Here is a 26,384-nt window from a genome sequence, read left to right as displayed (position 1 = left end):
TGTGGCAGCCATTGAGTGTCAGAGGCGGGACTCTGCTACAGCCACTGAATGGCTTCCCTTACCACATCCCAATTCCTGTCTCAAGACCAGGAAGTGACTGGACACTAAGGACCAGAGTGGTGGTATGTGGATAGAATCGCTGGAGATATGAAGATATGTGGATATTATTGTTTTCGCCCACCACCTCCCCAAGCGTTTTGAAAAAATGGGTCCCGGAAAGAGTTTAAAGGGGGAGTTTTCTCTTTTAAAGGAGTAATCCAGTGGAAAAAAAATATTTCAAATAAACTAGTATCAGACAGTTCTAAAGATTTGTAATTTACTTCCAGTACTTATCAGCTGCTGTATGTCCTTCAGGAAGTTGTATATTCTTTCCAGTCGTACACATTACTCTCTGCTACCACCTCTGTCCATGATAGGAACTGTCCAGAGAGGTAGTAACTCCCCATAAAAAACCTCTCTTCCACTCTGGACAGTTCCTGAAATGGACAGAGGTGGCAGCAGAGAGCACTGTGTCAGACTGGAAAGAACACACCACTTCCATCCAGACACATATCGGCTGATAAGTAGTGAAAGACTTTTTTTTTGCGCTGGAGTATCCTTTTAAAACAGAAAGTATATTTGTAAATTGTATAACATTTCCATATAGTATGAATGATCTCTGCTGAATCTGCAGGATTCAGTGGAGCTTCATATAGTATGGCTGCTGCAGGCACTGGTCACATCTTAAAGGGAATCTGTCAGCACCTGGGCTGGTCCCAACAGTGCAGTGAAGGTGTATGTCCCTTAATGTATGTGTTACCTTTCTTTTACCATTTGGTGCAGTAGTTTTATCTTATTCTTTCCCGTAACTTACAGTGGTGAGGTGTTCGTGCCGCACTTTGGCACGCCTCGCCACCACTTTCTCCTCCCTGTTTGCTGCCCGGCCCGGCCTCCTGCTTCTTGATGATGTTGCTGGCAAGGGCCGCGCGACGACTTGCCAGTATGCGTATGCGCTCTGGATCTGTTGGGATGCAAGCTCCTGCGTCCTGAATCGCGCATGCACTGTAGCATGGAGGCCTACAGCAAGCACCCACAGTTGCACCGCTCATCTGCGCTATGGCGCATGCACGATTCGGGACGCAGGAGCACGCCATACCCAATAGATCCAGGGCGCATGCGCACACTGGCAAGTCGGCACGCGGCCCTTGCCAGCAACGTCATCAAGAAGCAGGAGGCCGGGCCGGGCAGCAAACCGGGAGGAGAAAGTGGTGAGACGTGCCTAAGTGCGGCACAAACACCTCACCACTACAAGTTACATGGAAGAGTAAGATAAAACTACTGCACCGATTGCTAAAAGAAAGGTAACACATACATTAAGGGACATACACCTTCACTGCACTGTCAGCACCTCGGGACCAGCCCAGGTGCTGACAGATTCTCTTTAAGCATTATATTTTAAGCACCTTTTTGATGTGCATGTTAGGAAATACAAGTGCTTTAGATGAATGCCCCTAATGTCTGAATCCTGAGAGACAGCTAAAGAATACAACCCATAGAAGAGGAGACAGCACTTCCAAAAGACTAACATGAATGTTCACTTATTGCCCTGTGCAATATATATATATATATATTATACAGAGTTTTTAAAAATACAGGAGAAAGAACATGTTTATCAATAACCGTACGATAGCTATATAACTTACTTTGTTCTTCAAACACAAAACTTACAGAATTGTTACCTTACCTGCCCACTTTGTCTCCTTTTTCTTCTAGGTGAAATAAGAGCTCCTCCATTGCCAAATAAGATCATTCCAGACTCATTTTTAGTGCTGAACGACAATGTAATTTCTGTCCCAACGTCAATTGATGCTGGTGGTACCTCCACATAACCAGGCTTTGAAAAACTGACCGAAAGCACTTTCTGTCAATGAAAAAAAGTATAACTTCCTTTATACATAGCATTAAGTATAACTTAAACTGTGCACATTTCTGTGTCATGCCAAATCCGCCTATAAAATAGTAATAACCATACTGCCATGGGCCTTAATCGTTTGTGTAATCATGATCAGGGTTGGCCTTAGGGAAATGGTTGCACAGCTGACCCCTTCCCACTCCTGACCCCACTCTATGTACCAGGATGCATCCATGCATAAGTTGAATGGCCAACATGTAATTTGGTATTATATACCTGGATGTGGCTTTCCCCAGGTGATAACAGCTGATTGGGGTTATTATTATTCATTATTGTTCTTAGTGGTAATGTAGCCCCTGTTAAGTGGCTTTGTACAAGTATCAGTCACCCATTGGCTATAAAATATAGTCAGTGTCCTGCACAATACGGAGTGGGGCTACATGACGGTGTTATCTCATTATTTGTTTCCAATAATAAAGTTGTTTTACAACCTCCATCAGAAACCTAATCCATAAACTATGTGAAATCATCTCTGCTGAAAAGCATACAGGTAATATTATAATGCAGTAAACCGGCTGTGAACACAATGTAACAGGATTATAAATCTCTTTTTTTTCCCCTTCCAAAGACGTTCAGTCTGAAAAGTAAATTTAATTAACTGCCACAAGAGTTGTTGGATTATGCTAAGAGAAAGGCCAATAGAGATCTAGAAGCCTTGCTGACTATTATCAGTGTCTTTAAAAAACTCCTTTTATGACATGCTCCAATATTTAAGGTGTACCTGTCACAAAGTCTGCGGCACATTGTGCAATCAATTTGCTGTCAGAAGTTTGGGTATCCATGGAGATGACCATGCAAAGTCAGTAATGCTGGCAACCCAATTTGGATCAGAATGTTGCGCTCAGTACCCTAGCACGGCTATGCCTCACTGTACTGTATGGACAATATGTGTTGTTGAAAACTTTTTACATGTTATGGAGAAATGAAAGCAGGAAGGTCCAACAGCAACCATAGAGAGCTAAATCTAATGTTTATTTAGATGACGGTACAGACAATGACACCATCCCTCTAACATCAGTCTCTGCTAACTCAGCAAACCTAATGAGGTGTGCCAGACCAGGACTAGCCTCCCTGGCACACCTACCCAGCTACCTGCTTCACCCTCATGCCCCTCCATGCTACCCCTCCTTTCTTCTCCAGCAAGTGCTTGATCAGTAAAGAATATACTCACCAGGCTGTTCTCGAAATTTGTCTTAAATTGTGTCACTGTCGTTATAACTAGAGATGAGCGAACTGCTCAGACTTTTGGTCCGAAAGCAGTTCGCTCTCTCATCATGCCTTTGATCCCGGCCGCATAGTTGCGCTCACGGGAATATGTGGCCAGGATATTCAAGGGAATCGCTGTTGAATTCCCTGGAATATCCTGGCCGCATATTCGCGGGATCGCAACTATGCAGCCGGGATCACAGGCATGGCGAGAGAGCGCCGATGCCGTAGGACCAAAAGTCCGACGGTCCGCTCATCCCTAGTTACTGTATAACTTTCAAAATCTAAATCAACAGTAGATGCAAAATAAAGCAAGGTTGCAATATACATTCTTTTTTTTTTAGGTATGAAAAAACACAGCACAGCACTAATTTTTTTCTAAACACAGTAAGTCCCGTGTTTCCCAGGTCATCTGCGCTCACAGAGGAGGCAGTAATGTGATTGATGGACACATTGAGCTTTGACTCTGTACTGGCTGGGACTTCATGTGTTTAGTCTTTTTTTTGCAAACAGCATGTCAGTAACTTACCTGACCGCGCTCCAGCGTCGTCTGGTCCGGCTGGAGCGCAGCGCCGTCCTCCTCGGCCGAGCCGGGTGACGTCACGGAGACCCGACGGCGTCCCTAGTAACCAGGGAAGCCGCGGGTCTCGCGTTAGTGTACGTCGCCCGGCCAAGCAGCTGAGTGCTGTTGAGCTCAGGCTGAGTGACGGATCTCTCTGCCACTCAGCCTGCAGCGCACCAGCTGCTATGTGTCTGGATTCAGGAGGCCGGACCAATCAGTCTTTGGTCCGGGCTCCTGATCCAGTATAAAGTGTTTGCAGTGTCAGCCTCTAATCGCTGGCTATTAGTTTGTTCTGATCCCAGCTCCCCAGTCCCTTGTATTCTGTCCTATCCTTTTCCATTTTGTCTTGCCTGGATTCTGACCTTTTGCCTGTCCCCTGACTCTCCGCTCGCTTCTGATTTTGTACTGCGTTGCTCGTTTGGTTCCTGACTCGGCTAGTTGACTCTCCGCATTTTGTTTGTCTGTCTGTCTGCGTTTTATGTTCTGCACGTATACAGTATAGGGATTGTCTTCGTGGTTGTCCGCGACCGCCTAGGGTCGACTGAGGCAAGTAGGCAGGTGACAGTGGGTGGGGTCAGATTTAGGGCCCACTGTCGAGTGTCTTGTCTTCACCTGCCGGTTCGTGACAGAATAGCCAGCCTGTACAGTTTCGTGACGTGCACCAGGATTTCTATTATGGATCCTATGAAAGCATTGTTGGAGCAAATGCAGAGCCTAAACTCTATGGTACAGAGCCTTGCTGAACGGGTTCAGGAGCAGGAGGCTGCTCCCCGACAAGTTACTATGACCACCCCTTCCCCCCCTGAACCACCGGTACAACTCCCAGAAAAATTTAAGGGTGATAGAAGGAATTTCCGGACCTTCAGAGAGGGGTGCAGACTGTTCTTTCGACTACGTCCCCGCTCCTCAGGGGACGAGTCCCAAAGAGTGGGGATTATCATGTCACTATTGCAGGGGCCACCACAGGAGTGGGCATTTTCTCTTCCTCCCAACGCCATAGAGTTAACCTCGGTTGATTATTTCTTTTCAGCTTTGGGTTTATTGTATGACGACCCTGACAGGACTGCTGTAGCCGAGCGACAATTGACATCTTTAAAACAAGGTAAAAGGCCAGTTGAGGACTATTGCGCAGAGTTCCGCCAGTGGTGTATCCCATCCGGTTGGAACGACTCTGCTCTGCGCTATCAGTTTCGGGTGGGCCTATCTGAGCAGCTAAAGGACTGGTTGGTAGCTTATCCTCCCCCTGAAACGTTAGAAGAGACCATGACGTTAGCCATCAGGGTGGATCGTCGTACGCGGGACAGACGTAGGGAGAAAGGAATCGTTGAACCCTGTAAAACCCCTACCTCTTTTCTGTCTCCTTCTAAACCTCCTTCTTCCCCGTTACCACCTCCGGAGGAACCCATGCAGATCGGGGCTACCGATGCGAAAATTAGACGGGCCCATCGTATGCAACATAATCTGTGTCTGTACTGTGGCAAAGCTGGACATCGTGTTCGGGAATGTACTTCCAAGCCTGGATCATCGCCGGAAAACTCCAGCGCCTGAGTGACTATCGAGGGGGTCACTCAGGCGCACAGGTACCACTCGATAAGAATAAATTAATGGTCCCTATCTCACTATGTTTGGGTGAGAAGTGTATCTCGGGAATGGCCCATGTTGATTCAGGGGCATCCGCTAATTTTATTAATTCCGGGTTTTGGTCCAGTCTGGAGGTATGTCCACTTCAGCTTAAATGCCCGCTGAGTATTACTGGGGCGGACTTTACACCACTGGCTCAAGGTAGAGTGAAATATATCACTCCTCCTCTAGAAGTAAAAGTGGGGTCGATCCATTCGGAGTGTCTTGATTTTCTGGTTATGGACAATTTGTCTTCCAATGTTATTTTAGGTTTGCCCTGGTTGACCCAGCATAACCCTGTTTTCGATTGGGCAAGCAGAGAGCTCGTCCAATGGGGGCCCGGGTGTGCTGCTCACTGTCTTTCTTTAAATTTAACAGGATGTTCTTCATTAGAAGGGGAGATCCCCGAGTTTCTGTCTGATTTTTGTGATGTTTTTGATGAAAAATCGGTGGATAAACTACCCCCTCATCGTCCATACGATTGTGCTATCGATTTGGTTCCTGAATCTAAATACCCGAAAGGACGTATCTTTAATTTGTCTAGACCCGAAAGGGAAGCTATGCGGGATTATATTAAGGAAAGCTTACATAAGGGTCACATCCGTCCCTCCTGTTCTCCCCTTGGGGCCGGATTTTTCTTCGTAGGCAAAAAAGATGGTGGATTACGTCCCTGCATTGATTATCGGGAGCTAAATAAAATCACCATTAAGAATCAACACCCGCTCCCTTTGATTCCAGATTTGTTTGATCAGATTGGGGGGGCCCGGTGGTTTTCTAAGATCGACCTCCGGGGGGCCTATAATTTGATTCGAATAAGGGAGGGTGACGAGTGGAAGACTGCATTCAATACCCCCGAGGGACACTTTGAATACCTAGTCATGCCCTTCGGGTTGTGTAATGCGCCTGCAGTTTTCCAACGCTTCGTCAATGATGTGTTTCGTGAGTACCTGGGTCGTTTTGTAGTGGTGTACTTGGACGATATCTTGGTTTTTTCTCCAGATTGGTCTTCACATGTCAATCATGTTCGCAGAGTTATGGAACTGTTAAGACACAATCAGTTATTTGCGAAGTTGTCGAAGTGCCAGTTTGGTGTTCAGGAGGTCTCTTTTCTAGGATATAAAATCACCCCCAGTTCCTTTGGTATGGATCCCCTTAAGGTGGCAGCCATTGAAAAGTGGGAACGCCCCAGGAATCTTAAAGCCCTTCAAAGATTTCTGGGTTTCGCCAACTACTACAGAAAATTTATTAAAGGCTTCTCAGTAATTGCTAAACCCTTAACCGATCTCACTAGAAGGGGTTCCGATATGGATAACTGGACTCCTGAAGCCATTCTGGCCTTCGACAAACTAAAAACATGTTTTTCTGTCGCTCCAGTGTTGATTCAACCTAACTTTGAATTACCTTTCATTGTCGAGGTAGACGCATCAGAGGTGGGTGTAGGGGCTGTCCTCTCACAAGGGCCCGTAACACTCACTAACCTCCGACCCGTTGCCTACTTCTCTAGAAAGTTCTCCAAGACCGAATGCAACTATGACATTGGCAATAGAGAGCTCCTTGCCATTAAGTGGGCATTTGACGAGTGGAGACATTTTTTAGAGGGGGCTAAACACAAAATTAAAGTTCTTACCGATCATAAAAACCTCGTTTATTTAGATAAAGCTAAGCGCCTTACTCCACGGCAAGCCAGATGGGCATTGTTTTTTGCACGGTTTGATTTTGAAATCACCTTCAGACCAGGTTCCAAGAATGTAAAGGCAGATGCGTTATCTCGTAGTTTCAGTGTTAAAGAGGTCCCTGTAAGAGAATCCGAAACCATCTTATCTCCTGGGGTGGTGGTGGCAATTCTGCAGCCCGATCTGGCTGCTCAGGTGGTTCAGTCTCAGTCCATGGCACCTAGAAACACCCCGGAAAATAAACTATTTGTTCCCCCTAATCTTCGGTTGAAAGTGTTGGAAGAAACACATTTTTCAGTACTGGCAGGTCATCCAGGTATTGCTGGTACCAAGTATCTACTGTCTCGTCATTATTGGTGGCCATCCTGGGCTACGGATACTAAACTGTTTGTAGAAGCTTGTGAGATTTGCGCCAGGTCCAAGGTTCCTCGCAGGTTACCGGAGGGACTTCTTCAACCCCTGCCTCTGCCTGCTAGACCTTGGACCCACATCTCCATGGATTTTATAACTGATTTACCACCCTCTAAGGGTAAAACGGTGATTTGGGTGGTTGTTGACAGGTTTTCGAAGATGTGTCATTTAATTCCTCTCAACAAACTGCCCAATGCTCGTACTTTGGCCTCTCTTTTTATTAGTCATGTCTTACGGTTGCATGGGGTACCAGAGAATATCGTGTCTGACCGGGGGGTACAGTTTATATCTAGATTCTGGAAAGAGTTTTGTGGTCGCCTAGGTATATCTTTGTCATTTTCTTCAGCCTTTAATCCACAATCCAATGGACAAACGGAGAGGGTAAATCAGTCACTGGAGCAATTCTTAAGGTGTTTCGTTGCAGACTCACAGGAGAAATGGAGAGAATACTTACCATTGGCTGAATTTGCCCTGAACAATCGTGAAAGTCAGTCTCTCAAAATGTCGCCGTTCTTTTGTAATTTTGGGTTTAATCCTCGTTGTTCTTCTGTACATGCGTCCGAATCCACTAATCCATCCGCCGAAGGAATTTACAGAAAACTGTGCACAGTTTGGGCCCAGGCTCTGCAGAACCTGGTTAAAGCTCGAGAGAATTGTAAAAAACAATCTAATAAAAGACGCATATCTGGCCCTGAGTACAGGGTAGGTGACAAGGTGTGGCTCTCCACTAGAAATTTGAAATTAAAGACACCATCTGGTAAATTGTCTCCAAAATACATTGGTCCTTATCCTATAGTAGAAATCATAAATCCAGTTTCATTTAAGCTGCTGTTGCCTAGGAGTCTTAGAATTCACGATGTTTTTCATAAATCTCTATTGAAAAAATTTGTGAATCCAGTGATTCCGTCTGCTCCTCCCGCTCCGTTGGTCATTCAAGGTGAACTGGAATAGGAGGTGGAGAGAATTCTGGATTCTCGTCGGGTTCAGAGTTCTTTACAATATTTAGTTCATTGGAAAGGATTTGGACCAGAGGAGCGCACTTGGGTAGCTAGTAGAGATTTGCATGCATCACGTCTAGTTAGACAGTTTCATCTGCAAAATCCATCTAAGCCTGGTCCCTTAGGTAGAGGTCCGGAGGCCCCTCCTGAAGGGGGGGGTAATGTCAGTAACTTACCTGACCGCGCTCCAGCGTCGTCTGGTCCAGCTGGAGCGCAGCGCCGTCCTCCTCGGCCGAGCCGGGTGACGTCACGGAGACCCGACGGCGTCCCTAGTAACCAGGGAAGCCGCGGGTCTCGCGTTAGTGTACGTCGCCCGGCCAAGCAGCTGAGTGCTGTTGAGCTCAGGCTGAGTGACGGATCTCTCTGCCACTCAGCCTGCAGCGCACCAGCTGCTATGTGTCTGGATTCAGGAGGCCGGACCAATCAGTCTTTGGTCCGGGCCCCTGATCCTGAGCATTCATAGAGCGTTTAATCCAATATCTATTTACATAATGCGGTAGAGGCATGCCTGTCCAATCTCGGGGTCCCCTTCTCTCCTGGTGGCGGTACTTGTGTTAAAGAAGATCTTTTGTTCTGGTGACATAATGTCAAATAGGTGGGGCGTAGAGCATCCGTGCTCTCTCTTCCTTATTGGCTCATGATAATCCATTCCAGGGGTGTGGCTAAGATGAAAGGCACTACTACGCAAGAAAAAGTATGCCAATAACAACAGTAAGATGAAAGGCAGGGATGAAGAGAGAGGCAATGGATGCTGTAGGCCCAGCCTCTTTGTCATTACAATTTCATAAAAAACGGTATTTTTACTCAAGTACCGGCACAAGGAGAGAAGCAGACTGCGGGACTGGATATAGACATGAGGGTTGTCTGTGCCTACATCTCTGCTTTAACATCTGTTGTGTGTAAAGTATTAAGGATGTCAGATTAATCTGATTAGCTTCTATGAGGAGGTCAGTCATAGACTGGACCTGGAAGAGGTTGTGGATGTTGTGTATCTGGACTTCTTAAAGGCATTTGATACTGTGACACGTAAAAGGTTGCCTAAGTGATAGGAAACAAAGGGTGGTCATTGATGGGGCATGCGCAGATTGAGTCACAGTTACTAGTGGGGTACCGCAGGGGTCAGTATTGGATTCACTTCTTTATAATATACTTACTAATGACCTTGTAGCGGGGCTACAGAGTAGAGTTTCCATTTTTGCAGATGACACTAAACTGGGTAAAGTAATCACCACAGAGGAGTATAATATCATATTACAGAGAGATTTGGGGAAGCTGGGGGCTTTGGCAGAGAAATGTCAAATGGAGTTTAGTGTGGATAAATGGAAAATGTTTCTGAAAAGGACTTGGTGGTATTGTTGGACAGCAGTAATGAGCACAACTCTAGCATGCTTGAGTCTGATCGGTCGGCATTTGAATACTGGCAAGAAAACATGCCTATGGCTTTATCCATGTTTTCTTGGACTCCCAAAGGCTGCAGACAACAGTATTCAAATGCCGAACGATCGGACTTCTCATGTCTAGTGGACAGTAAACGTTAGTAAGTAAACAGTAGCGTAATAAAAGTAAAGTAAGCACAATTATTTATCTCGGTGGATATGAAAGCCAAATAATACAGGTGTCAATGATACTCAATGCCAGTATTGGTCCCTGGAAGAAAACTACATTTTAGTTGTGTACTTGAGTTATTAAACTCTGTAGAAAAGGGTAGCTTGATCTCTATATTCTATGCTCTATAAACACAAGGAAAGTTGTAAATTACTGATGTTAAGATAACATGGTTTAGAGAACAAGAGTACTTCTGGCAGTTTGTCTTCCTATAGTAATATTAGTTTTAACAGATTTATGTCAGATAGTGAATAAAGTCATAAAACCTATGGAAATTTGGGATTTTGATCTGCTCATAAATAAAAAAAAAATCTGATTTAGATAAAAAGAAGGCAGTAAATTATCATCTCAGCTGTGGAGCACAACTACCAGCCTTCAAAACATGAATCTATTAAGTTTTGTTAAAAATTCGCCTGGGCTTTCAAAGTTCTTTTTTTTTTTTTTTCTATGGTTGCAGGTTTTTATATTTTGAGATATGTGGTGGGGGCACTAGTCAGCAACCCGGCTATAAATAGAGGACTCTTTCAATGAATTTTAAGCATGGCAACCATATATTTGTCAGTGTTAAATACTACAGCTCTCTAAAGTCAAGACATGTTTATTCCGAGTGTGATGTACAATAGAGCCATGTACAATAGAGCCATGTTTCTGAAGCTTCTCTTTAAATGCCATTAAGAGGTCATGGTGCAAGATGACTTCTCCCCTAGTGCTCTAGCAAATTAGTCTAACTGGTTACGATCAGAATGAGTATCTTCCAGAAGTAAATTACAGCTTAGAGCTCTTTTTACTTCCATAAAACGGTGTTAGAAGCATGCTCAGGTATTGGAGCTTTATAAAGTAGCATAAAATACAGAACATTGAATCTGGAAGAAAGATAGGTTATAGCTTTTGATTGCTGATAATGATATAGGTCTGCTTGATGATAATGACACAGCTCTGTCATGGTGGATTGTGGTTAAATTACTAAAGATTTTTTTGTTCATCACTAGATTACACTTTGTTCTCTTTTGTCTAGTCTGATATTGAAGAAATAAGAATGGAACTGGATCATAGGTAGTCTGAAAAAACAATAGTTCATTAAATGACTGCTTATGTTTTGTCCATTTATGCACAGTGACTAGACTAGGATACTAGCATATGCCTAGAACTAGGAGACTAGGATATGCCATGACTTTGTGGTTCCCCCCCTGCACTGTGGTGCTCTTTTCCTCTGAGGAACTGCGGCCAACTAAATTCATCAAATACTAGCATGCTGCAGCTCCCCTGCATAGAGGACGGCTGAGCAGCAGCCACAGACTGATCCAGTGTTGTGGCCTCTCCTTTCCCAAGTTTGATGAAGGTCCCAAAGCTTGGAAATACCAATTTAAAGAGTTACTTCGGCAAAAACATTCAATAGGTGTCAAAAAGTTATACAGATTTGTAAATGAGTTTTTTTTTTTTTTAAACTTAAGTCTTCCAGAACTCATCTGCATGTCCTTCAGGAAGTGCTGTATTCTAACACAGACAGTGCTCTCTGCCGCCACCTTTGTCCGTGACAGGAACTGTCCAGAGCAGTAGCAAATCATCATAGAAAACTTCTCCTGCCTTGGACAATTTCTGTCACGGACAGAGATCGCAGCAAACAGCACTGTGTCAGACTGGAAAAAATAAACCACTTCCTGCAGGACATACAGCAGATGATATGTACTGGAAGACTTAACATTTAATAGAAGTTATTTACAAATCTGTATAACTTTCTGACACTAGTGAATTTGGAAAGATTTTCTTTGTACTCCTTTAATCTATCTATCTATCTATCTATCTATCTATCTATCTATCTATCTATCTATCTATCTATCTATCTATGTCTCTATGTGTATGTGGTGCAACATCCTGGGGCTGCACACACTACTCCAGTCCATGCTGCAGTTCACAAACCAGTGATACATATATATCGCTGGTAACTTATCAGTTTAGAGAACCACACAAGCTGTTTAGGTAGAGCAGGGACTCGTGCCAAACCTGAAAAAGGTCCCTGCTTCTTGTACTGTACAGTAAGCCTGTAATGCTTTATGCATCACTAGTTAACTCTGCCCCTCTGCCCCAGAGCAGTGAATCTGTCCAGTCACTCAAAAGTACTGTAAGTTAGTGATGTTTTAAGCATTGCTGGCTTACTGTCTGTCTGTAGCTACTGTTTGTAGCTGAAAGAGTAGTGTACTTTGTCACAGATGTAGCAAGCTAATGATACAGTTGACAATAGCTACTTCTGTAGTGTGCATGATAATTGCAATGGAGAGAAAAGAATAAGTAGTTGACAGACACATAGAAATCCAGTATTTATTAAGGAACAGTTGTTAAGCCACTATGCAGATGGAATTGTCGGCCAAGGCCATGTCAACCCACATCCCATTGTTCAGCAAGACACAGTTTTAATTATTGCACCCATTTTTTTCCCTTTCCTCTCCTTTTTGTTTGTGATGTTTTGGGTCTGTGCCATATTTTTTCCAAGATCCAGTGCGCTCTGGATATGGCTTTTTCTGGTGTTTTTCTAACAGAATTCCCTATAGGATTTTTATAAACATCAGAAAAAAAAACATGTTTTAAATGTTACAAAGTTTTAAAAAATTACTAAAAAAAATACTACTGAGAAAATTTTTCAGTGTGAAGATGGACTTAGTGAGGAAAACACATTGTACAGAAAGACATACCTCAAGAGCACAACCCTTGGTTAGTCCAATGTAATCCGAGCTGCTAAGTAAGTTGTATGGTGTCCTGGAGATCTCAATATCCTTCAGACAGCCAGCATACTTCTTAAGATTGACCTCTGGCCTAAAAATTTAAAAAGGATCATGATTTTTCCAATAAGTAATTCTGAATAAAATCTTGGCAAATTATGTGGCATACTGTAGCCTTTTCACATCTGTTTTTGTTCCTTTTATGTGAGTTTTTTTAGAGGATGGATTGTAGAGTTTAGGAACCATTTTTTGGAAAAATGATATAGCATTCAATTTATGTTATTGAGAAAATTCAAATACTCGCAAACAAACAATGATCAAACCACCAATCATTCTGCATGCTTCTTTTATTTTACAGTATATGTTTATATGGATATAGGGAAACCAAATATTTGTATAGAATTTTTGATTAGGAATAGGCTGCCTTAATAACCCATTTTACTGCAATTTGTGCCTCTGAATTTGTCACAATTTTTTTATTGTTTAAGCTCATTTACATTTTACATATTGTACCCCGTGATTAATGTCATAGATTTATATTTTATACACAGTAGAATACTATATATACACATTTAAAAAAAAATTCTCTTTTGATTACTACTATTAGTATACCCGTATACCAGACGCGTTGGATTTGAGGTGCAAAATGGTTTGTTAACATCATTTATTTCCCTTTAACAAAATATTTGTAGTGAATAAATGGTAGAAAAGGTTTTTCCCTTTCATCTCAAAACAAAGGTCAGAGATAAAAGCTGCTGTTGTGTGGGCTATAAAATGACCAATGTACTTGTTAAATTTTCCAGTCAATGACAGTTGTTGAGCACATTCGCACCTTATCGCTTGAGGTCCTTGACAATGCAGTGTTATTTTTTTCATAGCAGAGTTAGAGAATAAAGTGTATTTGCATTGGAACATATTCACATCTAGAGCTATTATGTTTTCTTCTGGGTGAGAAGAAAAGAGCATTCTCTGTTTGTACCAAACAAGCATTAGGTTTTCATTGTGTTCTTTGAGGTGACATGTTAATTTATTTGTAAACAGCAATCAGAAATTTTGGGAGATCAACCTTTAAATGACAATAAAATCACATGTGTAACTTCAAAATTGGTTTAATTGACTTTCAGTTGTAAGGGCTGGCTTTAGCAAACTTTCTTTTTTAGACTATGTTTACACAACGTATGTTTTGCATAAATTTATACAAAACATACGTTGTATTGGAATGAATGGAATCCCAACTGGAGCATATACACATAGTATACACTCCGGCGGGGATTCCATCCGGCCACACAGAAAACTGACATGTCAGTGTCCTGCGGCCGCTGTTCATTGAATAACAGCCGCACAAGACATCTCAGTTCATCTGGTGTGCACCAGATGCATCCGTGTCCGAATACACCAGAAGTGAAGATCATCCGGTCGGTACTGCACTACGGGCCAGGATGATCTTCAGTAACACCGGCTGTTCTGTGACCAGGCTGGATCACAGAACGGCCAATGTTATACGTAGTGTAAACCTGGCCCCAGACATTATTAAAAAAAAATAAAAATCCATTTGAGCTGGAAGGCTATGCTCACACGTCGTAGGATAAAGGTAAAATACATCTGCATTTTTAATAGAATATTGTGTTTAATTGAAGTAAATGGTAAATTGGCCTGCAGTGCACACTGTATTGAATAACATCCGTAACTGTTTGCTACCGTCTACATAATGCTTTTTATTTGTTTTATTTTCACTCAAAATTACTGCTGTACTTAGCTTTTATTTTTCTGTGTGTGTAAACCCAACCTTAGACCACGAATACACATCTATTTTTGACTGCTTGTTTGCCATTTTTTGGGCGTCTGTGCTACGGACCGGAATCACGGAATTCCCGGCATCATGATTGATAATGTTGGGAGCTCCCAAACAGTTTAAATCTTTGTGCTACTATACTGATATAGTTTTGTGGCTGTATATGTACAGTAGCGCAAAGATCTAAACTGTTTTGGACCTCTTAACATCATGAATCATGATGCTGGGAGCTCTGACATCCAGTAAATAGCACATTGTCCGTGTTTTATGTGCATAGAACATATGAATGCCCACTTAGGCCTTATTCAGACGGTCTGTAAATTTAGGGCACATTGATTTCTATTGGGCTATTCAAAGTGTGTGTAGTTTGACATGTCCTAGTGCAGGCCGTAATTGCAGCACAGATTTACCCACAGAAATCTATGGAATGTCATACTTTCAGGCTTATAAGACGACTGGGTATATAAGACGACCCCTGACTTTTAAGAAAATTTTCGGGGGTTTGCCTCATATGTTGGAAAATGTTAACCCCTGCCTGACCGTAGCAGGGTTTACTAGCTGGAGCCCTGCAGTGGTCAGGAAGGGGTTAACTGAAGTTGAAAAAAAAAAAAAAACAACAACAATCAACTCACCTGTTTCCCGTACCCAGCAGCCCCACGTTTCCTGCCACGTTTCTGGGGCAGGCAGTGTGATGCGCCGAGCGTCTCAATGGAGCTCAGCTGCTTCAGGAGAATTCCAGAGGCTTCGGGGACTTCAGGTGCCTCTGCCATTCTCCTGAAGCTCTTCTGGCAGCTGAGCATCTCGGAGCTTCTCCGATGAGACGCTTTGCTGCCGGGAGAGCTTCGGGGACCTCCGGCACAGGCAGCGTGCATCATACTGCCTATGCCAGGAACCTAACGGGGGACGCGCGGCTGCTGGGAACAGGTCACAGTTGAGTTGAATTGGTTGCTTCTTTTTTAAAAGGTGTCGGATGTTTTTGAGCTCCCCCACGTATGTGGCGACCATACCCAGCGTATAAGACAACCCCAACTTCTGAGATTTTTCAGGGTTAAAAAGTTCTCATACGCCGGAAAATATGTTAATTTTTGCCAAAATATACTAATTACAGATGCACTATGGACATATTTTTTTGCAGATTCTGAATGCAGACATTATATATGGTCCTGAAAAACTACTGAACATGTGAATGAGGCCTTACTCTGTGCAATTCAAGGATGCAAATGCAAATTTACAAATACAGCAACACACTGCAACAACATGTGAAGACTGAAAATGTAAATTATTTTAAATTGCATTACTGCTATAGTTAATATATATGTCGTGTCCAGATGACCATGCATCAGAAGGAACCCTAAGGGTATGTTCACACTGAGCAAAAGCCGGAGAGGTCCGCCGTGGAATTCCGCTGCTGTCTTGGGCCTAGATCTACAAAATTTGTAGGATCCAGCTGTACTAAGGTCACCTTATTGTGTCAGGCAGGCTCACACAGTTTGATGAAAATGTGGGCTAAGAGTCTTAATATTACGTAGGGTAAACCTAGCAGTAATTCAGTTTACATTTCTTGCTCTTGTAAACTACAGTATGCTGGGGCAAAAATACTATGAGAATGTTTTTGTGAGTGTTGTCTTCTGGTGGACCGGGAGCTCTTATTCCTGGAAAAACAACAGTGAGGCATAGGCCACAACCACAGAAAACCTTTTTTTGGCCATTTGAGAACCGTTTTTTCTACATGGCCCTCATTTTGTGACCAAATTATAATTATAACTGACAGTTTGAAATAAAAGATGTTTTTTTAGCTGTGAAATGATGACAGTCCAAAAAAAATCAAATGGCCAAAAAAGGACACTGGGTGGTCTTGACCAGTCACTGTCTTTGAAATAAGTCCCTGTTCCTCTACTTTGCAATTTGCCAAAAACAAATTCCATTAAATTCAAAAAATACACATTTTCAGAGGGTGAAAGTAAATTAATTTGCCCATTTCTATTCATAGTACCAGAAAATCAATTATAAGCAATGTGCTCTGTGTTAAATTGGTATGTTTGCCCCTGCAGTAAACAAGCTATGGCAAACCCGATTCCGCAAATAGAGACTTACGCAAAGCAATTCTTACACATATAAAGGACACCACACACCTTCAAAGTCAGGCTTTGCTTACTCATGCAGTTGTTTTTATATATCTTTCGTGAGCAGACACAAACCAGTTATGCTTTAGTCTATGTTCTTTTTTTGGTCATTTTGCTGCAGTTTTTTTTTTCTTTTTTTCTGGACAGCTGTAATTTTGGCAATATGCGGCCGTTTTGTGCAAATAACTTTGCTTCTCTACTTCTGCTTCTTACTTTTGCAAACTTACTGGCAAGAGCGAAGGATAGGGAAAAGATTTTAGAGAACATGGTGTAGGGTATTTCTAACAATGTGTTACTAATGGATCCGAGTGTTCTATGTAAGACAATATTGTTAGGACATCTTTCCTTTAACTTGCTGTCATAAGTAAATGTGCTCATGGCAGTATTTTAGACCTCCTAGGAGGCTTTATGTAGGGATGTTGGATCATTTATAAAGAGAAACTATTCATTTTTTATAACTAACGGAACATTGCCTAAAGCGTAACTTTGACATATACATTTTTTCTTGCTGCTCATCCCTCGATTCGCCTTTCACTAATTTATACGGCTCTAAATGGGTGTGCAAATTTGTTGTCAAAGTTTTTAAGTAATTGGTCTGTGTCCCACTGTGCACCAATTGCTTCCAGTGCCATAAGTATAGAAAATATATGGATGCTGGCTTTGTTATTCAGTAGCATCTCTTGCAAAACAAACTCAGCAAGCAGTTCACAGCTGTATGAGATAGCTGGAAGAAAAATGCATGCTCTAGACAGCCGTGTGAAATACGCATGGGGTCAGCATGGAGCACAACAGTGAGGTAAGATTGCCAATACTTTTACATAGTAATAACAGGAAATTCAGCCCTACTTGTTTACAATGTATAACCATAAGTTCTCCAAGAGGCATCATTATGACACACATGCACCGCCTGGGCAAGCATCATATCAATACAAATTTCAGTTATTACCTTGCTTTCATACTGGGACTGAAGTTTAATAAAAGAAAAGAATATACGCAATTATTTTCAGCAAAATAATATTCAACTCTTACAGTGATTGCGTTATCGATATTACAAAGTCTGAAACAACAGACTCCAGTATAGAAAACTGGAATGTTATTAGCCTACAGTATACAGCCTGGACATGTCAGGAATCCTGGTTACAAATCTGATAGATAAAAGTGTTTACAAAGTCATAACCTTTATATACTATAAAAAAAATGCTCATATAAGACAACATTAGAGTTGAGTAAACTTTGTACATGCTTGGGTTTCTCTGAACTCAAACGTGTGGCATTTGATTACCGGTGGCTGAAGTTGGATGCAGCACTAGAGAATCCTGGAAAACATAGACATAGCCGATGGGCTATGGATGTATCCCTATTTTACAGGACTCCCAAGGGCTGCATCTAACTTCAGCAGCCAACGCTAATTAAATGCTGTTCCGTCCGAACCCGAGTGTGCTTGAAGTTTGCTGAACTCTAGACAACATACTTTGTGTTGTAACCTACATATTTTATATTGGAAATTCATCCCTGAGGTCAGTAGACGAGGCCATGACTTATTTAGAGAAAAGTAGAAATATATATTTCCCTGTAAGAAGGTTACCTGCAGATATATATATTGTCCAAGATTACTGTGGCTATGTTCCTACAACATCAACAATAATGCCTTTTTTTATAATGAATGTGTCATTATCATATATTAGGTTGTTATTTTAAAAACAACGGATGGTAGTTTGCTTGAAATGATGTTGTGGGAACATAGTCTAAGGGCTTATTCTTACTCCCCATATTTTACATATGCTACAGACGGGGAGCCCTAAAGTGGAGTTTTTCTGTGACCAGCATGATGTACAGTATTAATGCAGGGAGCGGGGAAACTGATTCTAGGCAGCACTACAATGAAGCAGCCATATGGCTGTGTAAAACACTGCATGTAGGAATATGCCCTTAAAGGCATTTGGGTAGATTGCTCATGGAATAGTTTAGCCAATAAATGGGTGTCCAATAAAAACAATCCCTTAAAAGAAAACTCATTGTTGATTAATGTGGGTATGGCAGCTGTGAATCATCATTAGCACTGGAGAAAGCTGCAAGTTTTTCATGAATTAACCAGCTTGCAATCCATAGTAATGCTAACATATAATAAGGCTATGTTCTCACAGGGATTGTTCCTCTGGACTGGCGCATAGCTAAGGTGGTATCAATATTCAAAAAGGGGTCAAAGAGTGATCCTAGAAACTACAGGCCCGTAAGTCTAACATCTATAGTAGGTAAAGTATTTGAGGGGTTTGTAAGAGATGCTATACTGGAGTATCTTAATGAAAATAATCTTATGACGCAGCACCAGCATGGATTTATGAAGGATCGATCTGTCAGACTAATCTGATCGGCTTCTATGAAGAGGTAAGTTATAAACTGGACCGGGGGGAGGCTGTGGATGTTGTATATCGGGACTTTTCAAAGGCATTTGATATTGTGCTGCATGAAAGGTTGGTCTACAAAATGAGGATGCTGGGACTTGGGGAAAACGTATGTAAATGGGTAAGTAACTGGTTTTTGTGATAGAAAACAGAGGGTGGTCATTGATGGAACATATTCAGATTGGGTTTTAGTTACTAGTGGGGTACCACAGGGGTCAGTGTTGGTTCCCCTTCTTTTTAATATTTTTATTAATGATCTTGTAGAGGGGCTACAGAGTAGATGGCAAATGAAGTTTAATGTGGATAAATGTACGGTTATGCACTTGGGCCGTAGAAATAATAAGTACAGTTATGTGCTAAATAATAAAACACTGGGTAAAACTACTTCCGAAAAGGACCTGGGGGCATTGGTGGACAGTAAACTCAACTTTAATGATCAGTGCCAGGCAGCAGCTGCCAAGGCTAATAAAATAATGGGATGCATCAAAAGAGGTATAGATGCTAAAGATGAGAACACAGTTTTGCCTCTTTATAATTCACTGGTCAGACCACATATGGAATACTGTGTACAGTTTTGGGCATCGGTATATAAGAAGGACACAGCTGAACTGGAGCGGGTGCAGAGGAGGGCCACAAAGGTCATTAAGGGAATGGGTGGGTTACAGTACCAGGACAGGTTATCACGCTTGGGGTTATTTACGCTAGAAACAAAGACGTCTTAGGGGCGATCTGATCACAATGTACAAATATATGAATGGACAGTACAGAGATCTTTGTAGTGGTCTTTTTACTCCTAAGTCTGTAACCATGACAAGGGGTCATCCTCTACATCTAGAGGAAAGAAGATTTCATCATCAGCATCGACGCGGGTTCTTTACTGTACGAGCGGTAAGACTGTGAAACTCTCTGTCATATGATGTTGTCATGGCCGATTCATTAAATAAGTTCAAGGGAGGCCTTGATGCTTTTCTTTACCAATATAATATTACAAGTTATGGGCATTAGATTTCCGGTGATACGTTGATCCAGGGATTGTTCTGGTTGCCACTGGAGTCGGGAGGGAGTTTTCTCCATGTTGGGGCAATTGTCGTTTGCCTCATAGGGGTTTTTGCCTTCCCTGAACCTGATGGACTCTTTACTATGTTACTTTGTTACATGATGATCATTTTTATTGGACAGCTGTCATTTAATGAAAAATAGCAGCCAATGTTTTATAAAATAGCAGCCAATGTTTTTGAATAACTGCTAATAATTCCTGGACATCCAATAAAAATGTCTGGCATTTTAATGGAGTGGTATTATAGCCTAAAGGTCATTCCCAAGTGGGAAATCTACAGTACATGGTTTAACAGAGTATCTGAAAAGAAGTTGTTCACGCCTTCCAATCTCTTTATGAATGCAGATTCACATGTTTACGCATCTATAAACCAGTGCTCAATTCCAGTCCTCATGTTCTGAGGATATTCCATACAAAGAACACGTGTGATAATACCTGATGCACTGAGTAGAGATGAGCGGACTGCCGGACTTTTGGTCCGACGGCATTGGTGCTCTCTCATTATGCCTGAGACCCCGGAGCCGCATAGTTGCGCTCCCGCGAATATGCGGCCAGGATATTCCAGGGAATTCACCATGGATTTCCTGGAATATCCTGGCCGCATATTCCCGGGAGCGTAACTATGCGGCCGGGATCGCAGGCATAATGAGAGAGCAAACTGCTTTCGGACCAAAAGTCTGAACAGTTCGCTCTTCTCTAGCACCGAGTGTAATTATATCACATGTGAAATACTAAGGAAATCCTCAAAACATTACCTGTTGGTGAGGCCTGAGGAATGGAATTGAGAAGCACTGCCATAAATTACTATTAGTATATATATTACCTTAGGCTGGCCAGTCCAGGAAGACCTCCAAAATAGATCTTTTCATCAGCTTTAAGGTTAAGGCCAAAGTTACTTCCTGCCGATATGGTGGTTATTTTATCCTCTTCATTTGTATCCAGGTCTACAATTGAGAAGTTGGCTGGAAATAATAATGAAAATAATTAGTATAACACAGAAATAATATAAAAAAAATACTAATTACTAAAATACTAAAAGTACTAAAGATTGCATAAACATTATTTCCGGCCCTTGTTTAACAACAACAGCTATTCTTTTCGATCTTTAGTGCGTCGTGGGAACATAGCCTTAGTATTATATAAATGGGCACTCTTCTGCATTATGAAAAAAAAAAATCCTACCATGCCTTGGCAATCCAGGCTACATGGCAATTGTAGTTTTGAAACAGATAGAGGGCTACATGTTCCCCTTCCCAGGGATTGTTCTTATATGTCAGACACCAGGAGAGTTCAGCCAGGTGAGAAAACCATTTTTTTTTTTGTTGTTTAGATGTGTGGCCTCCAACTTGTTCCGAACTTTGCAAAAAAAAATAAAATCTGAACGAATCTTGGTTGGGGAAGTTCCGTTTGTTCATCTCTAATCAAAAGTGTATGAGTGTATGACTTTAGCCTTAGGAATCCCTTATGATGCTTTCCCCAGCAAAACATATTGGGGAGTCCTGTAGTGATGTAATATTTATTCCATGTGCCTTACCTTTTCACCATTGAGGGACAGCTTAATGTGCCTTATAGGTTTTAGACATTATATTAATAAAACATTGCACATAATGTTATATTTATTCCCAAATACTGAAGTCATTGTTTGTTTGCAAATGCATTTTATAGCTTGTCTTCTCTAATAAGTCTAACAAGGGTACAGAAGCTAAAAACAAACTTTGTGTGGAGACATGCTTTAGATGCACACCCCTACATACCTTGTTTCTGTATTCTAGACAGAGTGAAAGATTTCCATTTTCCATCATTATGATTCTTCTTGCTAACTGCAGAGGCTGTCCCTGATCCCAGATCATAGCTAACTTTTATACGCCCATCACTCAGCTCGACACTCATGAAATCTTTCTGTTAAAAAAACGAATAGCAAACTAGTATAGAGGCAACGCATATATCTTTCATGGCTTTTTCGCATAACAAATTTTGCTCTGCAGTGAATGAAAACATACAGCATATTAATAGGGAATGTCTGACACAGGCTGTAAATATGATTCATGAAAAGTGAATTTTAATACCACAGCGAAAGATCTAATAAATAGATTTTTTACAAAGGAAATACAAATCAGTGTTACAAAAAACAAATACGAATAAAACTGGTATAAATGCAAATAAAACAAATCAAGTTTACTGCAATCCCAAATATATATTTATTGTTTGTGTCCTAACTGTGGCTACATCAAGCTGCAATAGCTATGAATGCATAGTAATAGACTAAATAAAGAAGCTCTGCACATGCTTGACCGCAACTCCATTGAAATGGGGGCCATGTGACTTCTTGTAATTGGGGGGAGGGGGGGAGCTCTGCAGCCAAATACATAATTTTATATGGTTAAAATATGTTTTATCTTCAAGCCATCAAAAAGGACCTCTTGTAAGTCCCAAAAAATAATGATCTGTAGAATTAATTAACCTCGGATGCCTGGAGTCCAACTAAACTTTTACTTTCTTGCTACACTCCATGTTGCCAAGATACAGGGGTTATACTTTGGCTGAGAATTTTATTTTTCACTGAATTGTTAGATGGGTGGAATATTTATTGCAAAGTGGGGTGTGAATGATGGGGTGAGAATAAAAGGTGATGGCTGACTTGGAATCATGACTAGTATTGAGCGTACTTGCTAAATTATTGGGGTTCAACAACGTTTTCCAAACCTGAATGCTCCGCATTTGACCCCCGGGGGCTGCAGAAGTTGGATGCCATCCTAGTGCTGGCAGGAAAACATGAATACAGTCTATGCACTGGGCTTGACAAAGCGCACCTGTAGCGCGAAACTGTTGCCTCTCTAGACGTGCCCGCTTGCCATCTTTCCCCTTCCTTGCCTGCACTTCGTGTCCATGAGATAAGTCCACACTACTTTTGGGTGAGTGCCATACGTCTCTTTCTTTTTACTATTATAGACTGCCTTACCTCCGTATGTGCACCACCCTAGGAGTCTGTTCAGACACAACCTTTTTGCTGATTGCTCATTTATTATGCTGCTATAGCAGTGGTGACGACCTTTCCTTCTCTTGGACATGAATACAGTCTTTGCCCTATGCCTGTATCCATGTTTTCCAGGACTCATTAGGGCATCATCCAATTTCTCCAGCCAATGGGAGTCAAACGCAGAGCGTTCGGGTTTGGAAAACGTTGCTGAACCCGAAAAAATTAATCAGGTTAACTTAACACTAATCATGACACTCAGGGCTATTTATATTGTATCTTGGGAATGGAAGGAGGTTTAAAGAAGCTGTAACTGTGCTGATCTATGGCAGTTAGGGGGGAATTCTTCTTACCTTTAAGCTGCCTGACTGGCAATCTGATAAGATAAACTGCCTCAGGTAGGCTCTACCAGCTGATCTCACTGATCAATGTAAGGCAATAGCATTGATCAGTGTAAGCAATCTAATGGGTGCTTCTAATAGTTCCATGTCCTAAAAAAGTGTAGCCCCCCCCCTCAATAATAATTCTAATCATTCTTCATTTTTTATTTTATTCCTGTGTTTTTGCTTTTCATTTAACATATCAATTGTATGTCATCCATTAGGATCCATTTTCGATTGACTTACAATATAAAAAAAAAAAACAACAAAAAAAACAAACACGTTTTTCTGTACGTTAAAAAAAATTGATTTTTTTTTTTTAAGTTTGCATTTTTAAAGGAGTCAAAAGTTATGTAAACCTAGGTATTATTGTAATTGGACTGACCTACAGAATCAAGAGAAATTTTGCATTACTGCATTTTTTTTCCTTTGCAGTTTTGCTTTATATTTTTATGGCGACATGAAATGTATCAATACAAAGTACAATTAATTCCACAAAAAAAGTAATTCTTCTGCACCTATGTTACATTCGTGTTGATGTTTTTATTTCTGTTTGGTCTTACCAAGTCAGTTGTGGCCAAGTATAGAAGCATGGCATCTGAGGTAAATGTTTTAAATTTGAACATTATTGTGGAAATATTGGGGTTCCAACGAACAGGACGACTGACCAGTGCATATCCATCTCCATCAAATTGAACAGTACCTTCACTATCAGCAATCTGTGGGCTGTAAATAAAAAAAAATCTTAATAAAAGTTAAATATTTATAAAGAGTCAATATTGCATTCATACATGGGCCTATAAGAGGACAGGTGCTCAGTTATTGTGAAACAACAGCGCCTGTTAGCGCCTGTTAGTGTCATAAATATCGGAATAATATGTTGTTGTTCTATGTATACTATGATACCAGTGTTACTGGCAGGCAGAGAATGGGTCTCACACACACTTCCACCTAACTGTTAGGCAGCACTGCCATCCACAGTCTTGAGTGTACTGCTAAAATAAGTTGAAATAAGTTGAAAGGTCCCAGTAGGTGGGTGGTGATATGGAGCTATGCTAATAAGCTGCAGATAAAACTGTGACAGGAAACCAGTTGAGTCAATTTGAGTAAAAGTTGTACTGAAGGCAGAACATCTGGAGGTGAGACTGAAGCAAGAGATTGTCAGGTGCACTTTTCACACGTAGGAAAGGGTTAGCACTTAGAAATCCTCCATCCAGGACACTCAGTAAACAGGCTTAAGTATATTTGGTAGAAACGGAGTTAACTTCGCCTCTAAACCACATCTTTCTGAGTTAGAGGTGTAAGATTGTGCAAGGACCCTTGGATATTTCTAGAAACTGGTTTAGTCTGCTTCCAGCCCGGCCTAGACACCTTTTCAGAAAGTTCGCTAGCTAAAGTGAGGTAAAATTCAGCCTGAATTTGGAAAATCAGCATCTTAGCTCGCCTTATGTACATTAAAGGAGAAGTCCGGCCAAAAGTATTTTTTAATATGTTATTACTTACTAAAAGTAAAAAAAGCAGTTCACTTTTTTTTTTTTTTTTCGCCCCCCCCCCCCCCCGGGTAGCCGATGGCAAGTATACTTACAGAAGATGATCGGTGTCCCGTTCCCGTCGGTCAGTTCCGTCCCGCGGTGCCGTTCACATCGGGCGTGCGCTCACTTCTGCCGGCTGCTGTGAGTCCTCTTCTCTGACCAGTGATTATACGCCTGAAGTCACTCGCTTCCATGCATTCTCTATGGAAGCGCGTGACTTCCAGCGTTCAAATGACAAGGGAGAGAAGAGGAGTCACAGCGCCGGCGGAAGTGAGCGCGTGCCCGATGTGAACGGCACCGCGGGACGGAACTGACCAACAGGAAGGGGACACCGATCATCTTCTGTAAGTATACTTGACAGCGGCTACCCGGGGGGGGCGAAAAAAAAAAAAAGTGAACTGCTTCTTTAAACAAATTTCTAATTTGTTGAGAGCTGCACAGTGATGAGCGGCTCCCCTGCGCCCATCAGCAGTGGCAGCGGCGGCAGCGGCGATAGAACCCAGCTACTACTCTCTCTGATGAGAGTAGTAGTTGAGTGCAGTCCAGAGCGGCGGTTCGGTGGGCGTTCGGTGGCGGCGGGCATTCGGTGGCGGCGGCGGTGTGCTTACTGTTATGTACTGATTGATTACATTTATGGAATACTTTGGGGAGCAAGGACACTTGCTCCCCAAAGTATTCCATAAATGTATTCAATCAAAAACACTGTATACTGTATTACATGTACATACACATACACATCCATTGTAATTTCAATGGAGTGGTACTCATTGACTTCTATATATAGTGCGCCCCTGCAGGCGATCCATTGTAATTACACCCCCGGTTCGTGACGTCATCTCCTTTTAGAGAATCTGAAGTCTCCCTGATCTACTAAATTAAGGGAAATAGCCCTATATGTGCATTTCCCATAATTAATGTACATTAGAAATTTGTCTAACTTTCCGTAAGTAATAACATATTAAAAAATTGTTTTGGCCGGAGTTGTCCTTTAACTCATTCTAATCCCATCAAAATCTGTATGTGATCAGATTGTACAAGTTCTTAGAAGTATCAGAAAGAAGGAGCGTTGGTAAATTGTTATCGGTTATTGTTGCACCATCTCACTTCCCGACTGAATCCCTGCCATCTTGTCATCATATCAAACAGCAGTATCAGTGTTTGGTCCCTGGGGCCCCCAGAGGAGTGAGAAAAAAGGAAGCGCCAGAGAGAGGTCTTCACCTGAGGAAGCCCTCGGGGGCAATAAGTGGCTGAGGTGGAACACTACTGCAGCTTCTGAATGGCTTAGTGGGCCTACAACATCATCACCTTGAACCCAAAAGTAGGTGCACAGCAAGGACTGAGAGATACTGGTGGCACTGAGGAGCAAAGGAGGTAAGTGCATGTT

The 26,384-nt window shown here is 41.9% G+C and overlaps 1 protein-coding gene across 5 annotated transcripts in view; it reads right to left on the bottom strand.

Annotated features, from left to right (window-relative positions):
* Positions 1 to 26,384, bottom strand: part of LAMA2 (laminin subunit alpha 2) — a 524,271-nt gene that overhangs the window by 44,644 nt on the left and 453,243 nt on the right. For 3 of the 5 annotated variants that reach the window (XM_069974947.1, XM_069974950.1, XM_069974951.1), the window contains 6 exons: positions 24,032 to 24,194; positions 21,869 to 22,013; positions 20,938 to 21,076; positions 17,602 to 17,619; positions 12,714 to 12,834; positions 1,724 to 1,900 (listed from right to left, as the gene is read on the bottom strand). In XM_069974947.1, coding sequence (XP_069831048.1) covers positions 1,724 to 1,900; positions 12,714 to 12,834; positions 17,602 to 17,619; positions 20,938 to 21,076; positions 21,869 to 22,013; positions 24,032 to 24,194 — 763 coding nt within the window. The remainder of the gene's footprint in view (positions 1 to 1,723; positions 1,901 to 12,713; positions 12,835 to 17,601; positions 17,620 to 20,937; positions 21,077 to 21,868; positions 22,014 to 24,031; positions 24,195 to 26,384) is intronic. The other 2 variants (XM_069974948.1, XM_069974952.1) reach the window with 1 other exon arrangement.

This window comes from Dendropsophus ebraccatus, chromosome 6 (genome assembly GCF_027789765.1).
Source record: "Dendropsophus ebraccatus isolate aDenEbr1 chromosome 6, aDenEbr1.pat, whole genome shotgun sequence".
Taxonomy (NCBI): domain Eukaryota; kingdom Metazoa; phylum Chordata; class Amphibia; order Anura; family Hylidae; genus Dendropsophus; species Dendropsophus ebraccatus.
Note: the sequence above shows the minus strand (reverse complement) of the source record. Positions and strands in the feature narration are given on the sequence as shown.